Consider the following 23,996-nt stretch of genomic DNA (forward strand, 5'->3'; position numbering starts at 1 on the left):
CAGGATTGCTAGCATCAGAGCTATAAAGTTTGAATGCTGTTTCTGGAGAGAAATTGATAAGGCAGTATTGAGTGTAGAATTTGTGTTACTGTACAGTGTATATTGCTTTATCATATAGAGTCCAGAAAGACAACTGTGTTTGTGAGTTCTTTATATCAGCTGGCTTCCGGCTCGCTATCGTTCAAAACACCTCTGGGGTGTTTTGAAATTTAATAAGGATAATTATTCCTTATTTATTGAGTAAAATCACATTTCATTGTGCAGGAGTACATTTCCTTTCAGTTGGATATTTTGCACCCAACTTGCTACAACAAATACAGTTTCATCATGCTCAGTTGTTTCCCTTAGCCTCTCTCTCTCTTTCTCTCTCTGTCTCTCTCTATGTATGTGTGTGTGTGTGTGTGTGTGTTTGTGTGTATGTGTGTGTATATATATAATATGTACATTTATCAGCAAATTGTCTCCTCACAGGAGCAAGCTTAGCAATTCCCAGCTGGAGTCTGGGGGGGCTCTCAAAGGGTCAGGGCGTCAGGGCCACAGCAGGGATTGGACAATGCCAGCGCCATCAGATTTGGTGAAATGCCACAGTGGACAACAAAAGCAAATGAAAGAGCTGTTTTGCCCTTTGATGCTGCAGCTGAAGTCGAGGGCTATTGCCAAGAGCCATAGAGGAGGATGAACACAGAGATCACACTGAGACTGTGTGTGCCACCAAGCACATTCTCTCACCTTAATCAGCTGTTTCTCTCTAGCACATCAGGGTTGTTATATGTAGAAATACTACATATATATATATATATATATACACATAAATATGAAAATATGAAAATGAAGCAATTATCTTTTCTTAAATTGTAGTCATCAAGTAACCAAGAAAGATAAATAATCTGAGACTAGAGAGTTGGAACTATTTTGCTGTACAGAATATGAATTTGCAATGGAGCTTGCTCCTGCTGCTGCTGTCCATGGTGCTGAAAGCTGCAAGTTCTCTAAAAGCACACTGCGGTTCATTGTCTTACAAGTCGTGTGTTGCTGGGAGACAGTGCCTATCATGCTTTCAGCAGCTCTGTATGAGATGGCTGCTTGTCACTCAGGCTGGTTACAGTCTCAGAGTCTGAGACAGAGAAGCTGCTGAATTTAAAATTGTTGATAATTTGTTTCATTTGATTCACAGTGCATTCCATATCTCTTGAGCACAGCAAAGAAAAACAAATTATCTCAAACAAATGGTGCAGCTGCACCTTTATTTGAGTGTTTGCTTGATAAAACCTACAACAACAGCAACAACAACACATTTGAAGAGTATTGACATCCTTAAGACTCTTAAGTTTTTCAAAAGTAAAAAGTTAAAGTCTATCATTAGACAGTCCTCAAATGACAATATGTGTGTTGAAAGAGTTATTAATGTAACCATTCCTCTCCTACCTTTCTAATGTGACTCCAACAGAAGAAATGTCAGACAAAATCCACAGTCCTCGGTCTTTACAAAAAATGCTTTGTGAAGTTCAGCTGAAGCTACTATCAGACATTATCAGACTAAGTTGATCAAATCAAGTGGTCATCGTCTAGAGTTACAGTCGGTTTATTACAATTTTCCCCCAGCTCATACTACTATATTGTAGATAGATAGATAGATAGATAGATAGATAGATAGATAGATAGATAGATTGTGGTTATGCATGTTAGTGGAATGTGAGGAGGGGGCTAAAATGTAAGGGTCATTTTGGTGGCAGTATGGAGAGGAGGGATGAAAAATGTATACTATTATTTAAGGAGCTTAATGAGCATATGGTATTTATACACTGGGCAGAGAATGTTTTTTTATTTCTTCATTTTTGTTTAACAAGGTTCAGTGTTTAGGGCACTTGGTAATAATCTGATCATATAAATTTGACATTTTCTCTGACACTTAAATGTCATTACTTTGCAAAGTGACAGGTAATTTGGATAGAACCAGCCCCCAATTAAGTGATGCCATGAAGAGAGGAAACAAACAAACACCCCTTGTCTGATGGACAACTTTGCCTGAACAACCCCCTCTTTATATTGACAGCCACATCCTGTTGAACTGTAAACATATGTTTCTACAAAGGGCTGATCTTTGTCCGTGGACCTTTCTTGAAGTGTAAGAACCTTAAATCTGATGGCAGATGCAGTGAAGAAGGGAAAGCCCCAAACAGCCTTTGCAGGTCATGTCAAGGCTGAGAACAGGCCCTGAGGTCTGAATGTATGATTATTTTGATGAAGCTGCATGATTAGAAATCTCTCCCTGCCTCCTCATATTGCCTGTCTAACCCTCTCATGTGGATAAATCAAAGTCAGCCCCTCACTGAGTCTCTGTTGCTCCTCTGTCTGCAAAGTCATTAATCCAAGGATGTGCCCCACAGGGTTTTCTCTTCCTGCTTGACTCAATAGTTGTTACATGAAAAATAAGCTTGGTTTCTCTCTCCCCTGCCTCTCCTCTACTCTCCACATCTCTTTTATTTTTTCTAATGGGCTTCTGCTCCTAGTTCTCACCCCAGAGGATGAGTTACGTGGCTGGCTGGGGCTTTTCAGTGGGATTGTGTGTGTGTGTGTGTGTGTGTGTGTGTGTGTGTGTGTGTGTGTGTGTGTGTGTGTGTGAGTGGTGACACTGTAAATTGCTAGGCTGTGCCCTCACTTTATATTGCTCAAAGGACACATTCAAAAAATCTCCCGTTCTGTTTGGTGTGATTTGTGACTTCATATTTCTTCTTTGTCTCTGCTGCTCTACACGTTACTCATGACTGTAAATGGAGTGTATAAAGACAGATGAGGTAAGAATCAACTGGATCTTGTCATGTCTGATCATACTATATATATCAACACCCTCTTTCTTTTCTCCTCTGTCTCTCTTCTCTCTATCTCCCTAATTTTTTTTCCTATGACGCCCTTACCTCCCTCCTCCTCCTCCTCCTCTGTTATCATGGCCTGGAGAGGAGTTGTGAAATTCATGACATTCAGATCTAGAGGGGCTGGGTGATGGAGGACAAGAATAGTCTCCAAGGTTCCTGCTGGAATCTGTCTCTCTTTGATGAGCGAGTTATACAATGTCAGCAACCCCGATTATCTCGCTCTTGCAAATCGTGGCAGAGAGAGAATCTCATTTGTTGCATTTGGTTACGGAACAGTGGCCGCCTCTGCAGTGCCTGTTTCTGCTCCGTAGCCTTTTAACTAAACTGACCAGTAACGTGTGCACAACCTGAAATGGAATAATGAACAGTGTAATGAAGATAAAAGAGATAAAATCTTAATACTTTATTTGTGTCTCTCTCCCTGCTCTCTTTTCTCTCTGCCGTGAAGCTCATCATAGGCGGTACACTCCGTTGCTTGAAAGGGAGCGAAGTCTATCTGCTTAAAATTCAAAGTTGTCTGTGTCAAACATGGCTCTCAAACAGCCCCTGAGACACTCAGCAGCTTGAGAGGATGAAAAGTAGTTCCTCTGGCTAACAGTGAGAGGTAGTGTTGCTCCAAGACAACTTAATGGGTCTCATGCCTTTTCCTCCTCCTTTTCCTTTGGCTTCCTCCTTCCTGTTTGCCATTATTACATAAAACCCTGGCTGAAGTGAGCATGATGATAATTCAGCTTCATAGGGCTTTTTAACAGCCTTCAAAATACAATAGATGAAAGTCATTACTTTAAAATCTGATTTACTGCTGATGAGTTTTTGATGCTGCCTTTAACTGCTTGTAGGGTTGTAAATATATCACACTGTAAAAAAAAAGATTAGTAGTGCTTTTTGAAGCAAAGCAAAAGTGCATTTTATCCTGGAAGTTCAACAACAAGGAAATAAAAATGTGGTTGTGGGCATTTCTGGCCACTGAGGCAGAGTTTGTTGTCCTTGTGATCTTGTCAAGGGTGTAGTTGTGTGCACAGCTGGTAAATATTTTATGTCTGTGTCCTGCTTTGCTGTTCCCACAGGGGAGGAACTGTACTATGTAATAGGTCCTTAGCCCTTAAGACCAACATTAGAAAAGCTGTTGCTGTCCTCCAAGGTTTACTGACTGTTTTCACCTGAACAGAGTGTGGGTGTTTGGATGGCTACTCCGGGAGAATGTGTTTGTGCTGAACATGCAGTTGATTGGCTGCTGTAAATTACAGTTGTGGGTCATGGCAGCAACCTGGTGTCAAGTGTCAACTGCTGTTTGAACCTTAAGATGATTATAAGCCCTTTGTGTTTATTTAACCTTGGCAGTGGTGAGGCTATAGGGATAGAAGCCTGTGAATATTCTCATTTGTCCAGGTCATAGTATTCTGTCCGTTGGTCAGTCCATCACAATGAAATATCCCAACAACTATTGGCCGGATTGCCATGAAATTCTGTACAGACACTCATGATCCCCAGAGGATGCACTTTTGAATGATTATTTCCATTTAAACAAGGTGCCAAGCACATTCTGCACATGCTCCAGCTGTGACGGTGATGGTAGTCTTGTTTGCATATCAGCTACTGTGTGTCAGGTAGTGAACTAAGACAGTGTTCTGTTCAGAGGGGTATCACCTGCTGTGTGAACCACAAAACTATTATAAGCCTCTCTGGGTTTCTGTCTTTATCATCTTGCCTTTGTTCATGATAATTCTGTTTATGCAATTATTATGTCACTCTCCACATTCGTCTTTTCTCCTGACAGCATATTCATCATTTTACTGACAGATGTAGTGTCTGGATAACAAACCTTACTCTGTGTTGTAACTCTGTCTGTTGCCCTGGAGGTGGTTTGTTAGCGAAGTATTTCTCCTTTGCTGCCACAGTAGTGTTGGAGGATGGGCTGAACCCTATCTCACAGAGGGCAGCCTCTCATTACTGTCCCCCTCCTCCCGTTGCCAGTCAAGTCCTCAAAGTCAAGTCTGACCTGCTTTTGGAGCACTCTCCAGCCAGCCTGCCATGTCTAGTGACATAGACTAATTACACCAAACTGCCCTTTCCCTTTCACCTGCCTCACACAAATTACTCTTGGTATACAGCTTTTTTTTCTTCTCCCCCACCATCACGAAGGACACTTCTGGAGGGACAAGAGGGAAAAGCAACAGTGAAAAGAGCTTTTGAAACTATATTACTGTAGTGACAATAACAAGTTTGTCAGCAGAAGTCTGCCTCTGGAGAATCATTCTGTCAGAGGCATGAGGTTTCAGTATCATTATCAGGACAAGCGGACTGGAAAGCAGGAGCAGCCATTTGTGCCTACCTTTTCTTTAAATAAAAAAGGGATCTGTCTGAGGGAGGGTTCTGATTTTTTGCCTGTGGACTGTAATGAGAAAATACTTTTTTCTGGATAATAAAGCTGCAAAAAAAGCTGTCAGATAAAATGAAAAATGTATATAAAAGGCATACAAGGACTGAAAGGACTAAGAGGGATTTGAATAATTTGCAAACTGTCCTAATGGTCCAGCTTCAAACCAGTCTAATTCCAGGAGACTGACCCACCTCTGCTGAAACGAGAATGAAGCCTAGTTCATAATAGATGATAGATAATTGTTTTTATTTGAGAGACAGAATAATGAGATATCTCAGGACAAGCAGTATCAATATGAATCAACTGAAGACCTTGATGGGGACACTGGATATGCATGGTACATTCCTATGTCCTCCTCCCTAAGCTTCTGATTTGATTTATAGCCTGTGTCTGGCCAGAGTCCAGTCAGACCTAATAGAATCACAAAAGGTTGACTGGGGAGTCATCAGGGCACCCTGACATTAGCACTGATGTGTAGGGGTACTAGAGGACAATCAATGCACTTGAACCAGACAGGGCAAGGAAGGATATACAGTCCCGTCATAGCAAAAACTCAATGATTTACTCAGATAAACAGTATATAAGACAGGCAGGAGAGTGGGCAGCCAGACGCACAGAGAGGACATGAAAGGAGAAAAGAGCAGAGGGAAGGACGGACAGAGAGAGAGAGAGGTGAAATGGAGAGGAAAGACAATGAGAAGAGACAAGAAGGAGGTGATATCAGAGGAGATGTGAGATTGTCCTCTCTTGTTTGACTACAAGCAGACACATGCTCTGCCAGCAGATTGACAAAGATATCACTTTTCAAGCACCCTGGTGTAGGTGTCATATCGACACATCTCTGCATTTGATTAATTCAGGAGGTTCAAGAGACATTATGCTGATTTTGGTGGTAAAATACTATGCATCTTCTTCTGTTTTTTGTGATCACAGCAAAATGTTTGAATATCAGTAACAGAGCTGGAATTGCCAGGTTGAAGTAGGTCAGGCAGCATGAGAGACTTGCCTGCATTAGATGATACTTTGCTTCAAACCCAACCCAATTTCAGTGGGACTTGTCATTAGTTGCCATAACGCTGGAAAAATAATTCCAGATCTGTCTGACCCACTCAGATGGTGACACTCAACCATGCGCTGTTTGCTTTCAAATCATCGGGTTCAAAACTGAGACTCCAACGACAGCCAAATGGAAATGAAAAAGGTGTCTGCCAAATTAGCATAAGGTGAGCTGGCACGGCACCTTGGCACTGCAACTCCAGTGCAATGCCAGATCACTGAGTCCTCCTCAGCATTCAAAGAAAGGAATCAGTCCTGAACATTGGCAGCCTGCCACTTAATAAAGAGCTAAATAAAATATTCTAACTTCGTATTTAAAAAAGCTGCTTAATATTATACATAAATGATTAAAGTATCACTTTATAACTGTGTTTGTAAAAGTGTTTGTGTATATATATATATATATATATATATATATATATATATATATATATATATATATATATAAAAGTCAATAGTATATATAATATTGAAAAGTAGAGCTGTACGAGTAGTTCATTAATTGGTCACCTGATCTACATATTGAAATGTAATGGTAACTATTTTTTATTAGTGGATTTTTTATTTTTTTTTGTGAAAATGTTATCGTCTGAAATATAGGGATTTGATGTTCTTCCTCGTCTTTTATGACAGTAAACTGAATATGCAGTGGTAAATTATAATGGGCATTTTCCACTATTTTCCAGCATTCAATAGTCAAAATGATCAGTCAAGAAAATCATTGGCACAGTAATCAATAATGAAAGTAATTGTTGTTTGCAGCAACCTTTGTGTGTTGTGACGCTACGCCTATTCTCTGCAAGAACCTTGATTCACATGATGACTAGCCAGAGTTGAATTGCAGAGGAAAGTTGCCCTCATGGGACATGGTTAGGACATTTTGTGCCCTCTTCCTGCTGGAAATGAGAAGGAATTAATCATAGTCAGAGAAATCATCCTGTTTGTTTCCAGGACGAAGGGACACCAGAACACCCAGACGCACCTTTCTTTTAATCTGGCAGAGAAAGGAGCTACTTAGTCAGAGAGCAGAGAGGAGACACAAGGAGGGAGGGTTGGGATGTGTACGCACACAAAATACTCTGAGACAAAACACACACACACCCAGTGAGGGCTGAGACAAAGAGGGAGGAGAGAAGAGAAAGAGTAAGAGGTGTAGAAAGAGAGGTGCGTAGAGAAAAAAAACAGAGATAGGAAAAGGAAGAAATATGGCTGTTATTCTGTAGCCCTGTGTTGTTAACTGCACTGCTATCCTGCACACCACTGGGACGTGTCATCAACCGCTCAGCAGGATGCCTCAGAGGAAAAGGAGTTTCACATTTGGAGCTTACGGAGGGTAAGATAATGGAGAATTAATCCCTCTGGGCGTACAGTGCAATTTGGAATTTGCAACCTTTGTCGGCTCTTGTAAAACTACATGGCAGCATTTGTCTACCTGTTGCATCTTGTTGCCAACTCATCTGACTGTCACAGAGGTGTCGTGAGAAGAAGATGAGAGGCTGCTCAGCCAGTTGCACTGTGCCTGCCCAGATACTGCAGAACTAGACTGTCAGCACAGTGAAGTCCTCATTTACAATTTTAACCATCAATAGTGACTAACTGTTGAGATGCTGAAACAATGAAATCATTGTATTTAATGTGTGAAGCCACAAAGGGAGAACTTAAATAAACCTGGCATGTGATTGGCTCATCAGGATGATGGTCCAGCATTTATTCTTTCTGGGACGGAAGTTGCTGGTCAGACAGTGCACAGAGGTCAGCAAAATATCCTACATGTGTGATAGTGAATAAAAGCAATACACTGGTGGTTTGAGAACATTTGGCAGTCCATTACAGATTAAATAAGTGAATCCAAAAATGATCAAGACATAAAGGGTTTTTTTTGATTACTGCTAATGTGCTGTTTTTTCCTCTGGGCGAAAATAAACACATTGAGAAATGCTGTGTCATTCTAAGAAAAACAATTAAATGCTGGGAATATTGGGTTATTGTGAGATTAAGGATTCAATTACAGGCTTATTTAGGTAGTGTATATCACTCTGAGGAAAACAAAAGGGAGCAGTTATCTTCCCTTTGATGGTAGCGAATAACTTAAATATCTCATCAGCATGGTGTAAAAGAGGACTTTCCCTTTTGAAACAGTCACAATGTGAATCTTTCAGATATGAAAATACTTTGGTTTATGAGCAATGAGCTGCTCAGCTACACAATGCATTAAATTTCATGAGCCAATGAAATTACTTTTACTGTTGTATTTTGCTGCTTGTGGGCTCTGCCAAGTCTGCCTAGACAGCACTCATGAGGCTCAATTTGATATATCTGTGGTAGGACTCAGGTTGAAAACTAGCCTGTGTGCGCAGACAGATACTGCCAACCACTGTAGGGCACGGAAAACATTTTTGGAACAGCAACAACCACTTTGTACCAAGATGTGATGAGATTCTAGGAGTAGTAGTCCAAAATAAAATGTGGTATTCTGAAAATGCTCTCAAGTGAACTCCCACACCAGTGCTCCCAACTATACTCGAACCTCACATTTTATTTTCAGTTTTCTGTGGACCTACCAGAAAGATGTGTTTTATTACCATTTCTTGGTTTACATCTTTGATATATCTTCATATAGCCTGGAGTTGAGGTGCAACAAGGGCCACTTTGGCTCATTTTAACTGCAGTCACTGGCCTTTAAGTGGGGAAAAGTCTCAAACAACAACCAAAATTTCTTGTCGTTGAAGGGGCTATTTGTAAGTTATTTTGTGGTGGTAGCTTTCAGTGGGTGGTGGTGATTGTCGCCAAGGCTTGCTGGTGTTAGCATGCTAACTTCAGTAGAAGAGAATACATGATAGAAACAAGAGTTACCGCTGGCGTCGCTCTCCACCGCTGGAGGCAGCTCTTGGCGAGTGAAGTTTGATGCTGAACTCATCTTGACTGTTAAGTAAACAGCTGTTAATGCTAACAATGGCTATGTAGCAATAGCAAAACATAGAAATAGCTCCTTTAAGGTGCTTGGACTTTCTGTGAATGAATCCTGTTTGTTTCCAGTGGAATATAGTGTTGTGTTTTTGCCCACAGTGATATTTGAGGATGGATTATTGCTATTTTCCACATTTTGAATGATCTTTCTTTTGGGCAGTGATTCTACTGCTGCAGAACGTGATCAGTATTTTATCTTGACAATAGATGTGATGTAATGTTACAGGGGTTGCTCATAGTGATGAAATCAGAGAGAATTATTACCTGACTCTGTAGTTGCCCTGAGGATTGTCAAGAGCACTTCAGTACAGGGTGTTTTAGCAGCTTTCAACTCATTGTTTTGTTTTCACGGTTCCTGATGTCACTGTTTATGTTTCACTGTGACTCCTCTCATCCACCCGTTTTCAGGTGCAGCAGCGTGGTATTTACATTTATAAGCTACACACACAGCTTGCACGGCATCAAATTGCACACAGACAAGTTTAGTGACAGACCATCAGTCTATCAGCTGATCCAAAACCAGTGACTAGCTGGTGAACATAGAGTTTAGAGAGATAATCTATCAGCTAAAGAGATTTTCCCTCTCATGAGATACCAAAGCTAAGCTAAAAAGAGAATGATTCTTGGACTTAAAGTGGTCAGGTTGCTAGAAACTCTAAATGAATGTACTGTTGTTATGAAGGCTGCATGTGTCATGTCAGCTCTATGAGATCATAAATGGTCATATACTGTGTTTTATTAACATCTTTGGTCACTCCTGGCAAGTGGACAAAAAAGTCAGTTAATGAAGGTTTGAAATGACGACTTAAGAGATTCATGATGAATTTGGAGTCACTGTAGGTGTCGTTTACACTGTTGATGCAAACTGCCGTATGCTGGGAAAGATCTGTTCAGCTGTTTAGAATAGGAAGTCTTTGCAGTAGATTGAATCACTCATTTACTGCGTACATTTTAAAGGTAGTTTGGCAGAGCACCTTTACAGTCTGTCCTGATTCACACATGTAGGAGCATCAGTGCTTCACTCGGTCCCCAGAGCAGTTCTGCTTGAACAGTTTGTGAGCTTGGTAGCTTGCATGTTGATGGATGGTGCTCCACTCTCATTTACCTTGCCCCAAATTTTTCCAGCCATTTATTATCCAGACTGGTTACCATCTAGTCTCTAGCCTGCTCCTCTGATCTCTAACCTACCATGGCTTCAGGTTTCTTTGAAAAGACGCTGCCCTCTCAGATGAATCATCACATTTGTTTCTAGAGAAGGAACAAGCTTTTTTACTTTTACTTTAATGTGTCAAATTGATATGGTTTGTTTGCAGTTGTCAACAAAATGTGTCTCTGTTCTTAAAAGCCTTGTTGTTGAAAAAGTCTCTGCAGGGAAATTAATGCTTAATGAATAACAGAGAAGGGATTCTCAGAAATGGATGGAGCCCAGGCTTAGAACATCAAATTACCGGTCTACATTTGTTTCAGGATTTGTCCTTGAAGAAGTTATTTTGTCGAAGCATAATTTCCGCATACAATTTAATGGTAATTGCTGTTATTATATAATAATGTGGCTGTTTCTACTAAATATTAATAAACAACTGCAAACAAAAACAGATGAGCTGAAATAAAAAAAACAGCAGCTGGGAATTGTGCCCTATTTGAGCATCACTGTCTCTTGTGCCATTTTCCTGGCTGATGTGAGATTCTTTTTATGGTATGTAAATTCAGAGCTGGCAATCATGTTAAACAGGCAAAACAATTAAAAACAATACAAGGTTGAGGACTGTGTGGGTGAACGGATATTTTGAACATTGTGGATATTCAGTAAAATCTTTCTTTAAACCTCCCACTTGTATTTAGGGCATGGGAACAGGCAGGTGAAGTCACTGCCCCCATAAACACTCCTACACAAGCTTAAAGGCCTTGTTTGATGTGAGTGACTTACCTATTTTGAGATTTGAGCTTGTGGAGGTAAACTGAAGTTTTAGAGAAAGCTGGTCGATGTGTTGGTATTTTCACAAGCATCAAGTTACAGCTGGCTGGTGCACTGCTGTGAGTGAAGTCAGCTTTAAGCCCGAAGACAACTGGCAACTGCTCAGCAGAGTGAAAGATTAGAGGATTGTGCGCATAACCCACTACTCTGTTACAAGTTTCCCTCACAGGTATCAGACCTATTGGCTGTTATTGTGCACACCAAACACATGTACTTTCAGGCATTCCTGCTGTATTTCACATCTGTCTGTTATGTATTTTTGTATTACCATTATGATCCATTTTAGTCGTTCTAGACATCAGTATGCGGATACAAATGCATTTAGAGAGAGATTTGTGCCTTAATCAATTTATATTTTTACAATGTAAACAGTGTATCTCACGGGTGGCTCATTGTGACAAATGATCACCTGAATCTGCAGCTCCCTTCAGCGACATATTGCGAGTTTCAGCTCAGGATTTTAATGCCGTTTTCAGCAGCTGTTTTTATCAAAAAAATCTGAAAACTAATTTTACACCACCTGAACAACATCATGATAACTGTCACATTTCAGAACTAGCTAAAGAGGCAGATTTTTTTTTCTGTTTTCAGACAGAAAAACTGAGCTGAAAGAGAGTGAGGGTTTACATTTGTTAGGTGGCCAGAAACATGACTCCAGATGAACGTTAGTGTTGTTTCAAAAGCAAACAAGTTCATAATACCAAATTAAAAGATAATGATAAGTTTCACTGCCCCCAAGTGGTCCAAAAAGTCTATTATTGCAAATTTCAAAGATCCTGAAAACTCTAAGACTCTAAACTGTATTTTTCTATAAAATTAAATATTCATGACTAAATAGCCAACATCAAAGTCATGTAAAAAGAGTCCAAATAACCACTAAACATCAGATTATGATGTAAATGTAAATTCTAACTACATGGCATCACCTTTTTTCATCTGAGCCAAACCCATTTCAAACCAGTGAGAAAAACACATACAGTAGTGTTTCTTGGAAAATAAAAAAAATCTGAAAAAAAGTGTGACCCCACCAAGCTCAAAAATCAGAAGCTGATTGAGAAAAGAAGTTTTCAATGATATTAATTTGATGTCTTTCATTTGTATTCCCTAATTTTATTTTTGAATTCAGTGTCACTTGTCTGTTAGGTTATTCACGTCATTTTAGAAAGATTAAAATGTTTATTTGCATTGTCAGGATGCTGCCAGGCTGCATCTTTTCTCAGCAATCTTTTTCCCTCAGGGGTTTGCTTGTCACTTCCACTAAAGCTGCATTCAATTTAGTCCAATTATTCTAAAAAGTTTGATGGCAGCTTGAAGATTGAATTAGCTGGGGAAATTCTGGTTCACTGCCATCTCTGTAGATGCTCACATAAAACAGCTGGTCTGAGGGTGGACTGCTTTGAAAATAGGAAAAAAAACCCAAAAAACAAGGAAGAGTGCTGATGTGGTATAATTACTGAAGTGCTCTTGACAATCTTCTTCTGAATGGTTACACTTCCTTAGCCTTGATGAATACATGTGGCTACATCTCATATTGATTTCTCACAGTTCACAGAGATTTCTGTCGGAATGTAAGCATTTTTTTTGTTTTTGTTTTGGGGCATTTTTAATGTCTTTCTTTATAGATACAGTGAGAGAGAGACAGGAAAGTTGGGGAGAGAGAGAGAGAGAGGATGACATGCAGCGACTAAGCCTTAATGGTACGCGCTCTACCAGGTGAGCCACCAAGGCGCCCCTGAATGGATGCATTTTTTTTGTCTCCACTTCCTAGAGGAGGAGAAGAGGTTTAATAAGACATTTCATTCCCTCAGCAGTCAGTGAAATCCATGTGATATGCTATCAAAATATATGTGTCATTATAAAACACAAGAAAATAATAAATTGCAATATCCATCTTACTGAGAATGTTTCAGCTCATTTAAAATCAAATGATTTTTCTATACTGGAGTAATTAGGCTCATTATAATAACATGCAGACATTTAACATGGGGAATAAACTCTACACTAAGGTTATTAGTCTGTTTAAATCTAATGAGTCATGAATTTGAAAGTCATGAAGAACTCATAATCTGCATAAAAGTAGAGCTGACAGGATTAATCAATTAATCAATTAGTCAAGAGACAAAAATGTGTCTGCTAACTAGAATGCAGCAGAATGCAGAATAATAATAAACTTTATTTATATAACACTTTTATTAACAAAGTTCATTTTGCTACCTTCGGCTTATTTGTGTCCTTCTGCCAGTGAGTGTCACGTGCCCCCACAGTGGATGGAGGTGTAGTTGTTTATGTGATGGTCCTGACTGTTAAAAACCAAAATAGTGTGTTGCCTGTGTCAGCAGGTGGATAATCACCCAGCATATCGCTGACTGGCAAACTAATATTTCCATTCTCAACACTGGATAACAAACACAGCAAAAGAGCAGAGCCCTCACCAGCAACTTGTATAATGTCAGTGTTTCCATGTCAAATACATTTTGCAGACACAGACAAAGGTGAGTTGTGTCTAGTGACAGAACCAGGGCCTAAGAGTGTGCGTTGTAAGAGTTGTTTGATGTCAGACACATTGCAGTGATACTGTTTCAGTTTCTGACATCATTCTGTTCTCTCTCATATAACTTTATCCAATATTTTGACAACAGGAGAGAGGGGAGGAAGGACACATAAAGTGGGGGTTTGGTGGGGGAGGGGTAGAATGACAGAGCTAGAGATAGTAACGAGCTAGTGAGCTATAGAGCTGGCAGAAGCAGAAGACAGTGTTATCAGTGTGAAGACAGAGACATGCACAGATGCACACATTAGACATGTTGTCACCACCCAGCTCTATCCTGCCACCCAGTGGTGTGGGCATGCTGTTGAGGATTGACCCATTGCTCTTTAAATAGTAACTTAAAACGTAACTAAACCAATGTTTAGAGTTAGAATTGTATTTACAGTCATTTTGTTATACCATCAACTGCTTATTTTCCACATTAGGATTGTAGTTCTCCATACATAACATATAACAACTTTATAACATGCATTGCGTTGGACTGAACTACCCAACAGAAAAGTAGTTGGAGTTACCTCCATCTTGTCCAGATTCAACAGTAAAATGCTGTTTACCCATTAATACATCAGCAATAATAATCCAATAATATAATAGTTTATGAGTCACTGGAGCCATTTTTTCTTTTGATACTTTAAATACATTTTGCTAATAGGCCAATATGTATGCTCTGTTACTTAAGTGACATGTTCAATGCCGGACCTTTTCTCATAGTGCAGTTTGTTTACAGTTCAATATTTGGTCTTTTAATGGAATAAAGGATTAGAATATCTCCTCCACCATCCCTGCAGCAGGGATGTGTGTAATATATTAAGAGGAAGGTATATTTAAGCAGAAACAAGGTTTTAAAAGTGATACACATAGTATCCGACCGTGCACTCTGTTGATATACATCCCAACCCTTCTATGGCATAAATCAATTATTTTAAAATGGAGTGAGATGTTGCTCTATGAATATTTTATGGAGGTGACGGTAAATCATATGTGAGTGTTGCCTGAATGCATCCCTACTCTTTATGGGTAAATCTTACAGTAAATGGTTTTTGACATTGCCAGGAATGTCATTCATCATTTTGGAAGGTTTTTCGTGAGACCATGTAAGGAAAAGGAATTAGCAAAACACTTTGTGTCAAAGTCAACGGACTGTGGATTAATGACAAGTAAGTATATTGATTTTGTAGAATTTACCAAGCTACTGGAAAAACCAAATATGTCATTACACATTGGATTCAGTTTTACTTCCTGAGAAATCTTGCTCAGGATGAGAACTGTGGATTATTTGAAGTAGACACCTGAAATGACCCAGCAGTGATCCCACGAGTAGTTGAAATTGAGTCTCATTGCAACAAATTGCTGTTGCACACTTTACTTAAACCAAACTTCAGTTGTCTTTTCTCCCTTTATCCTGTTGAGGGAAACTGTCAGAGGAATGACTTCAATTACCTTTTGGTTGTTTTGATTTTGTTCTTTTCCTGAAGAACGGAGTGGGGGCCCGTGAGTGTGTCTGCATTAAAAGGCAGCATTAATCATTTGAAAGGTTTAGCCCTGGGGAGGAAGGGGTAAGCTTATCAGTAGATTGTTTGTCGTCTATTCAGGGGCTGCTTCAAAGATTGATCCAGGTGGGAGAGTCTGCCCCACATCATTTGTATGCAGGGTAAATAGAAAGAGAGCACCACAAAACCACAGAACTCCTGTCACTTCTGAATCTAATTCACCAACAGAGGAAAACAGCCAAACCCATAGTTTCCCTTTGCTGGCTGCCTTTTATCTCCTATTCCTTCCTTTTATCTTCCTGGCAGTTAATTTTACCTATAAACACACGAGCTCTCTTCCCCTTTCTGTCATTAGTCAAATCAACCTATCTTATATCTTTCCATGTAACAGCAACAGATCACAATCCTTTTAATCATATGTGATATTTTTGACTTCTTTTTATGAAACAACACCCCCTAATCAGACAGTTCTACGATAGACTCCAACACCTTATCTGTCTTCCTGCCTGATTCTGCCAAACAACACTTCCCATCTTTGAGACAATCCCACTCTGGATGTACTTAGCAAGGAGCTGGCAGGCAGAGGAACGGATAAAGGAGGGGAGGGAGAAAAAGGGAGCAGTGGAGGGAGGCGATGTGGATCATATTCATCTGGCTTTACAGAGGCACATTGTGGTGTTGAAAGCATAACCTGCACTGAACAGTATTTTTTGTATTGATCAAATCATTACATATGACATGAAAGGGGTCTCCTGTCTCAACAAAAACATGAGGATTATTACCCAACTCGGCCCCTCCCCTCACTCTGTGGAGTTTTATGGTGTCTTGCTGTTCACTGTTTTTCTTTCATGGCGACTTTACTGTTGTTATTTAGTTTCCCTACTTTCAAGACACAGTAGGCAACAGAAAAAAAAACTACACAAAAAAACATTCAGATAAACCCACTGTTTACTTCCTGCCAAGAACCAAACAGTGAACAGAAAGTTTGTGAAAAGCTGGTGGAGCAAAACCAAGTGAGTGAAACCAAACAGGAATTTAAAGGAGAGTGAATCACTCTTACATTCGACAGGTGAACAGAAACTGGACTTAAATTCATGCTAATGTTGCTCTGTGTCTACTTGATGTGTACATTAGCAGGAAGTTCACCGTTTCAACTTACTAAGGTGATAATATGTTAATGTCGTGTTTATATCTTGTTTTTGCTGCCCCCCCAAGTCGTTAAAAAAATATGGCAGCAGTAACCATTTTGCATCTAAGGTTTCTAAGCAAGTATTTTCATTGGTTTGGTAGAAAAAAAGGTTCATAAAAAAGTTCTTTTTTTCTTCCCTGAAAAAAATATTTCCTTCAAAAGACGTTGCAGAAAAAAGAAAAAGAAAATTCTCTAACACCTGCTGTTATTTAGGCTAAAATAACCCCTCCCAGTGTTAAATGGAAAGAAATGAAGGTCATTCGTCGCTTACCCCAATATAAGAATCCATATCTGTTAGGTTTCACACTTCTCGCTTTGGTTCACCTTCCTCAGATGTTTTTTAAAATCATCTTACGGTAATGCAGGATGAGAACCAACATTAATCTGCTGTTGATTTGTTTCTCTCTAGAGTTGACAAGAGCTTCTCCAGGACCAGAACCTTATGGTGAGTCCTCTCTTTACTGAAATACAACACCATGCATCAGAGAAGTTAGTTTTAATGCTTGACTGCACTCCCTTTCCAAACGTTGCATTGCCAGCTATTAAAGCCTTCGAGATTCAGGCTACAAAGCTGTTTTTGCTGTACTTTTGATTATATATCCAACCTCAATCATCTGAAGGAAGAAAGAAACATGACAACAGTGTCATGGACTAGCTCTATTTTTGTATCTAGAATCAGCATGATTTTGTGTTGTGTGCAGCAACAATGTTCTGTACTTGTATTGTACTCAGCATGAAGAGCTGGGAAGTAGCCTTTGACTTGTCCATCAGTTTCATGCTTAGTTAGTTACTTGCTGGAAGAGGTATTGCATTGAAAGCACCCTTCTCCACTTTAATATTCTTAAAATGTGCTTTTCTCCCAAAGTGGTGACAGTATGATGACCTGAATATAGACATAGTTAAAAAAGAGGGCTGATAAGACCTGTATTTTTAGAGCGGTAAAACCATAAGCAGACTTCCCCTTCTCCTTATCTCAACTCTGGCTTTTTCCTAGCTCCTGTAAGATTTTCAGTTGTGCATGAAATTATTTTCTCACTTAGAAAGCCTTTCTGTACTTATGGCTTTGGACCTTTGGACGACCAGCATGGAGACAGTGGAGCTTGTAATGTTCCCTACTTGGCAGGTAGTGCCCCAGCATGAAGAAGGAAATGTGTGGCTGTAACTACGGGGACAAGAGCAGATGGAGGGAGACAGGGAGCACAAGTATGTGTGCAATACCAGCTGGACATGTGGGGCACACGCCTTTGAGATCTTAACCAAAGGCCACAGGCAGATTGATAGTCCAACTTTCACACAAATACATCATTTGCAATATTTCATTTATATTCCAGGGCCGTAATGAATCCATGAGTATATTTGTCTGTGGTGCTGTGAGTTATTTGGCGTTGAACTAAAATCGATGTTCACATAAGTTTGATATTTTGTTATTATAATGATATGTAGATGTAATGATATACACAGTTTTTGGTATGGAATCAATGTAGCAAATGTCATTGTGAACACTGGCTGTCTACTATAATTATCATAGGTTATTGGCAGGATTGTTCTGTTTTGCATGGACCCATACTGGGTGTAGTCCATCCCCGAGCTGAGTGGGAAATAGAAATGGAAAGAGATCACAGAAATGGAGACTAAATATTAATTACATTCTATGTTAATTGCATTTTCATAAGTGCGTGTGTTTCTTTGTGTGTCGCTTTGTCATATGCAGTGAAGCATCAGAGTGAGTTCTTTTGTTCAGAGGGATTTTGTCGTTTTGTTTTCACGGCTCTCAGCCAGCATGCCAGCAGCTAAAAAATTGTGTTGCTTCATCATTATACATCAAATGGGCTCTAGACTCGTAAAAAACCGAGTCATAATGAGTCTGGAAAGGACAATGGGAGGGTGTACTGGAAAAGGGAAATTGAAGGCAAAAGGATGATTCAGGCTCATCAGGGGAGAATACACCCTTGCACACCCACTGAATTTCATTATGAGGAGCTGGATTTCTCTCTGTGACAAACAGGTCTGTAGCACATACTAATGGTGCCACGGGGCTGGGTTGAGCAGTTGATGGCTATCCACAGTACAGTGCTCTGATTTTAATCACTGAGTCATTATGCCAGTTGAGTATTCCACAGTCTCAGACTGCACTTAGATTAAAAAGCAAAAGTATAACCGACATACTTTATATTAAATAATCCATTTGTTTTGGGCCTTGGGAGCGATTTCCTGAGGAGTTAATTTTTCCCTAAATCCCACAGGTTTTGTTGCAATATCATTTGTAGTTGGATCACTTAAAAAAGGTGTATGGCTTAGTTAGGACACGTCTCAGTTTTGGACGTATGGGATTTTGCGTGTGGGTCTGTCCATCTCTTCTACCCAGACTTTCACACAGCTATGGTGGATAGGAGCTAGGAATAGCTTCAAGTCTGTGAAATTTAGAAAAACTTGCTTTCCTGGATCCCCTGCCACAGCCACTGCTTCAAATCTATCACATTATCCTCAGCCAGCCAGGTGTAGGTGTGTGTGTGTGTGTGTGTTTGTGTGTTTGCGTGCTTGTGTGTGTACAACACACAGTGCCCACACTTTTCCATCAATCTTACTGAGCACCACTGTCTCCATCATCTCACTCTGGCACACAAACACTTTCTGTTGGTTATGATGTACTTTGAGTATCCCTGAATCATTTGGAAGAGGAGGTGCTCTTCAGGAAAGGTGAGAACACACTTACTTTACTGTGTTAAACTGCTTGCAGCACAGTGCTCCCAATTAAACGCTCATTAACTTGATTGCTCGCGATAATGGTGGTGCTTATCCTCCTCAGTCTAAAGCTCCTGCTGTGCTGCAGTAAGAAGCCAGAATAAATGCTGTGGCATTTCTGTGAGAATTGTTATTCTGGATGTGGAAATTTTTGTCCCTAACAACTTGATTCTTGACTAAGAGGGAAAAGCATTAGCAAGCAACAGTTAAAATTATTGTCTGTCTATTAATGCAGCAAATAAAGCAGAACATGATTGGCAATTCTACTGTAATTTATAAACTATAAAATAAAATATTGTTTTAATTAACATGTTTATTAAGGTAAAACGTTATGTATTTGCATAGAGGTATGACTGTTGCCTTGCAGGCATCTACTCTGAGCAGTGCCAGGGCCAAGAGCCTGGCCAACCTTTTGAATGACATGAGGAGCGGGGTGGTAATGAAGTGGTCCTCAGTGCTGAATGATGAGAAAGAGTGAGTTAAAGAGCTCTTAATTGGGCATATGTAGCTCTTCAGATTGCTGTTTTCATCCTAATATAGGATTTAGTGTTGTGTTGAGAGGGCAAACAGGAAGAGAGAGTAGGCCACTGTAGCTCAAGGGGCAGATCAAGGCTCATATACAGAGTCTCATATATATATATAGCTTTACTGTCATGGGGACAAACAAACTGTTTACATTTGCTATACTGAAAGCTCTAGATGGAGACTTCCAGTAAATGGCATACCCCACATGAACAAAATATTAGAGCTGCCTTCCTAATATTGCATTGCAACCCTTATTGCTTCCTGAACAGCCTGGATGGCTTCTCATCTCACAGACATTCAACTGAACTGAGATGTGATGGCTGAACAGGCCACTGCACCAAGCTGAATTTATTGCAGTGTTCACTGAACCCTTTTTGGACAGTCTTAGCCTGGCGGTACGCCCTGCTGCCAGGATGTCCTGTGGCTTCACTTTTAGCAACGACAGCCAGTGCTCAATGAAAACACCCCCCACACCATCCAACCATCACCACCATCCTGCTGTATTGACACATGACCTCTTTTAGACTGGCTGTAACATGGCTGGAGCCACAGATCATTTCAGCCTCCTCTGGCCTCATCCATTCCTCCATAGGCACCATGACTTTCACCTGGGGCCCCTCATCCCTCTGTAGAGATTTTTGTTTTTTCCTATCACAAAGTATTGGTCAAATTATGAAATTACACTAGTTTGACAGAGCTTACTCTTAAATGTTTCAGTTTTCTTTGTTTCACATTTGCATGTTACTTTCAGCTCTGATGACATTTTCATTTTGGGGGATTTAGACATCTGGACACTAGCCTCAGTCTTTAAACAAGTCTAGTGTAACTTAATTAATCTAATCCGCATATTAACACAAATACAAAAAAAATAAAAGGCATTGTGCAAAGTTTTGATTAATGCACAGCAGAGATAATTCTTTGTAGGAAGACCATGATGTTACTGATGTTACAGTATATGTGTACACAATTTTATTCAGGGTAATTTATGGGTCACCCATTTTTAATTTACTGAGTACCTGCACATTAGATTTGTATTTTACATAATAGCCTGATTGTTGCTGTTACAAAGGTGTGTCTTCTGATTCCCTTGTGTTGTCACTAAACCTTAATGACAGATAAACTATAAACTAGAATGTTTTCATGGTGGTAAAAATCCTACAGTATCTTACTTAAGCTTTAGCTTTAGCACTTTAGCTCTTTTGTATGTGTCACAAAATATTCCCTTCAAAATATGCAATTGTTGGACGGCCCAGTAGTCGAGTGGTTAGGGCGCAGACCATGTGAGCGCAAGACACTCTTGGCAGGCAGTCGCCGATTCGACTCCCGACCGCATTTCATTCCCCTCTCTTTACCCCCTTTCCTGTCAGTCTCCACTGATCTATAATAAAGGCACCCCCCCCCAAAAAAATGCAATTGTTTTATAAAACCACTTATCTTATTCTACATACCTTACATAATTAAATGAATTTGACGCATGTTAATTATCTCTAGAGCTCAACAATGAGAACAGAACAAATTCTTTTCAGAATCATTAACTATGGTGACTGTCACACTAATTAAACCCAGGTTGTGTCTCTGGGATTGTCCAACAGACCAGCTGAGTTTTATCATGAATAATAATCACTGGGCTTCTGGATTTTTCAGTGTCAGTGGATGGACGATTTCAGCTGCATCAAAACCAGGCAGGAAAGAGACCCCTGCTGCGACCCAGACGGGTGTGTCCAGTCCTCAGTGAGGTCACTGATGAAAACATGATGACCCAATGTGGTCGCAATGTGGTCTGCACATGCAGGTTGTGCAGAGGGCACAGTGAGAGAGCAGCATGGGGATGGAGGTTATTTTAGCAGATGGGGTTTGCCTGTTACTCAGTGCACCTGTTCAGTTAAATACATGCTGGCCTGCAGCTGCCATGGTTGATGAGAAAAGAGGCATGCATGATAGGTTCTTTTTGAAGACACGTCCACCGTCTTGTCAAACTTAAAATCACATCTTTTTAGGAATGAAAATGCTCAGTTTTAAGACACGGTGACGTAGAGGTGTTGTTGCCGTTTTGAAATGTATTACTGCATATCAAAATATGTAGGTTTTTTTTGCCCACTCTCCATTTAACTACAGATAATTGAAAGCCCCAATGATAATATTACTCACGCACGCATCCACTGTACATTCCTCCCTGTTGTGCTTCATTAACCTCCCCACCTAGTATAGACGTATTGCTCTAATTAACTGAAAAGCTCTGACTTGAGGGGGTAATGTTGCTTGCAGTTGTAGCCATTTAACATTATCAGGAGGTTGACTCCATGTAATCAAGCTCTATTACATCTCAGTTCAGGAGACACCTCAATTAGGCGCTGCACATACCTCACTGAGTAGGTTGACAGAGAGCAAACGATGGAGGAAATAATGCGTCAGTCTCACAGTGCAATTGTTTCGCTCAGTGTGGTTTGCTTTGGGTTCTATTTATGAACATGGTTCATATTCAAAATTGTTGATCATAGTTATACGATGACGTATATGCAGTCAGTGTCATCAACTAGATATTTCTAAACCCATTTCTGAGGCACAAGTTGTCACTGGAGATCAAATCTGACACATTCCTTTGTCTGGAAATTGGTGAAGACCAACATCATGTTTCGTGCCCAGATTTCCAATAGATGGCTCATTAACACTCGATGTAGTCAGTATTGGCAAATAGTTTCAGTTCTTCTTGATTTCCCACAGCAAATGGTTTCAGTTCTTCTTGATTTCCCACAGAGCCATGAGCGCACTTCACTGCATCAAGCTTGTAAATACATCTAATTGTCAAACATGTATGCCGGTTTTATGCTCCAATATTAGCATATTAACAAGTCATACACCCACATTTCTTTACTGTTATTCATCATTTGCATATCAGTATCTTCTCATTCTCAGCGTCAGTCTCTGCTTGAGGTCAGCTGTGCTGTTAACAGTTTTTTGCTCTTTTTTTGTGTGTTTGCTCCTCACTCAGGGGCCGCTGTGCCCACCTGGCGCAGCTGCTGACAGTCCTGCATACCCACATAATGACTCTAATCACCCAGTTAGTCACCGGGGCTCTCAGAAACACTGCAGTCTGGGGTTTGGCTCAGACCACTCACCATTCAATCAATTCAGGACAAGGAAATATTGTCAGGATTTCAAATTTGACAGTCCTATGCTTGGAGAAGTTTGTCTTACTTTTTTGTCTTACGTTACCAACTGAAAAATAAATGAAAAAGCTATAGCAATAAAATACTGCTGATGCTAGTTGTTTTTGTGTTGTTTAATTGACCTGCCACAAAGCATTTACCTCATATTCCCTGTCAATACAGTATTATTCACACAAAAACAAAGGTAATTTCTAGTTTTCCTCCATCAAATCCATCTATAGTACAGCCAGCAGACTAAATTTAGCTCCAGAACCTTTTAATTTTTTGGCCTTCAGATTATGTCAAACTGATAACATGCTGTTATTTTATGATTGACTTTTAGTACAGTTTATCATGCTTGAAGGAGCAAGTTAGAACTCCCTGTTTCCATAAGTGTGAATGTGATCGTGTTTGTCTGAATGTATAAGCTTGTGTGATTGTCAACCTGTCCGGAGTGTACCCTGCCCAATGCTTCCTGGTACAGAGTCCAGACTGAATGCAATTGAGCAAGATACACTGTACACTAAATGGATGGATATGAGCAAAGCCATTATTGCTGCTATCGTTTTTTAATCAACTTTGTCTGTTCCATTGGAAATTTAATGTAAACCTTGAACTTAATTTAGTGTTTCCACATAAACTGTATCAAATGTAAACTGCTACATCTAAGTGTTGAGAGTCTGATTTGGAAATTTAGGGGAATTGTGTTGGGGAACTGTGGATGAGCCCCAGCATGTCCTCCGTATGCTACCTGCCCCACTGACAGTCCTGTGGTTTCACACTCAGTTTGGGTCCAGTTTTATCGCTGCCAAAATCAATAGAGAGGGCCACCTAAATGCAAGGTAATTATGAGAGCTGGCAAGGTTCTGGGCGTGCTGACAGTACGGTTGTTGTGTTGAAGAACTGCTTCGTTTCCCACCTTTCAAGTCGTGAGGGGAATGAGAACCAAGGCCAAGTCGTGCAACCCAATGCTCCACATGTTAATTACATTTTTCAAAGAAAGTCATCTTATGTCTCTTCTCCTGCCTTAGTTTAAGGTTTTCTTGTAAACAATCAAACATTATGTTTACATTCAATGTATCTCATTAAAATACATGGTGTGTAT

General features: G+C 40.0%; 1 protein-coding gene across 4 annotated transcripts in view; it reads left to right on the plus strand.

The window, feature by feature from the left end:
- Positions 1-23,996, plus strand: part of rap1gapb (RAP1 GTPase activating protein b) — an 88,452-nt gene that overhangs the window by 25,014 nt on the left and 39,442 nt on the right. For 3 of the 4 annotated variants that reach the window (XM_071495301.1, XM_071495296.1, XM_071495293.1), the window contains exon 3: positions 16,888-16,923. In XM_071495301.1, coding sequence (XP_071351402.1) covers positions 16,888-16,923 — 36 coding nt within the window. Of the gene's footprint in view, positions 1-7,420; positions 7,643-16,887; positions 16,924-23,996 lie in introns of those variants that run through there. The other variant, XM_071495295.1, reaches the window with a different exon arrangement.

Source organism: Trachinotus anak, unplaced genomic scaffold (genome assembly GCF_046630095.1).
Source record: "Trachinotus anak isolate AG129_WGS33_773 ecotype Australia unplaced genomic scaffold, CSIRO_AGI_Tana_v1 ptg000013l, whole genome shotgun sequence".
In the NCBI taxonomy this organism is placed as follows: Eukaryota; Metazoa; Chordata; class Actinopteri; order Carangiformes; family Carangidae; genus Trachinotus; species Trachinotus anak.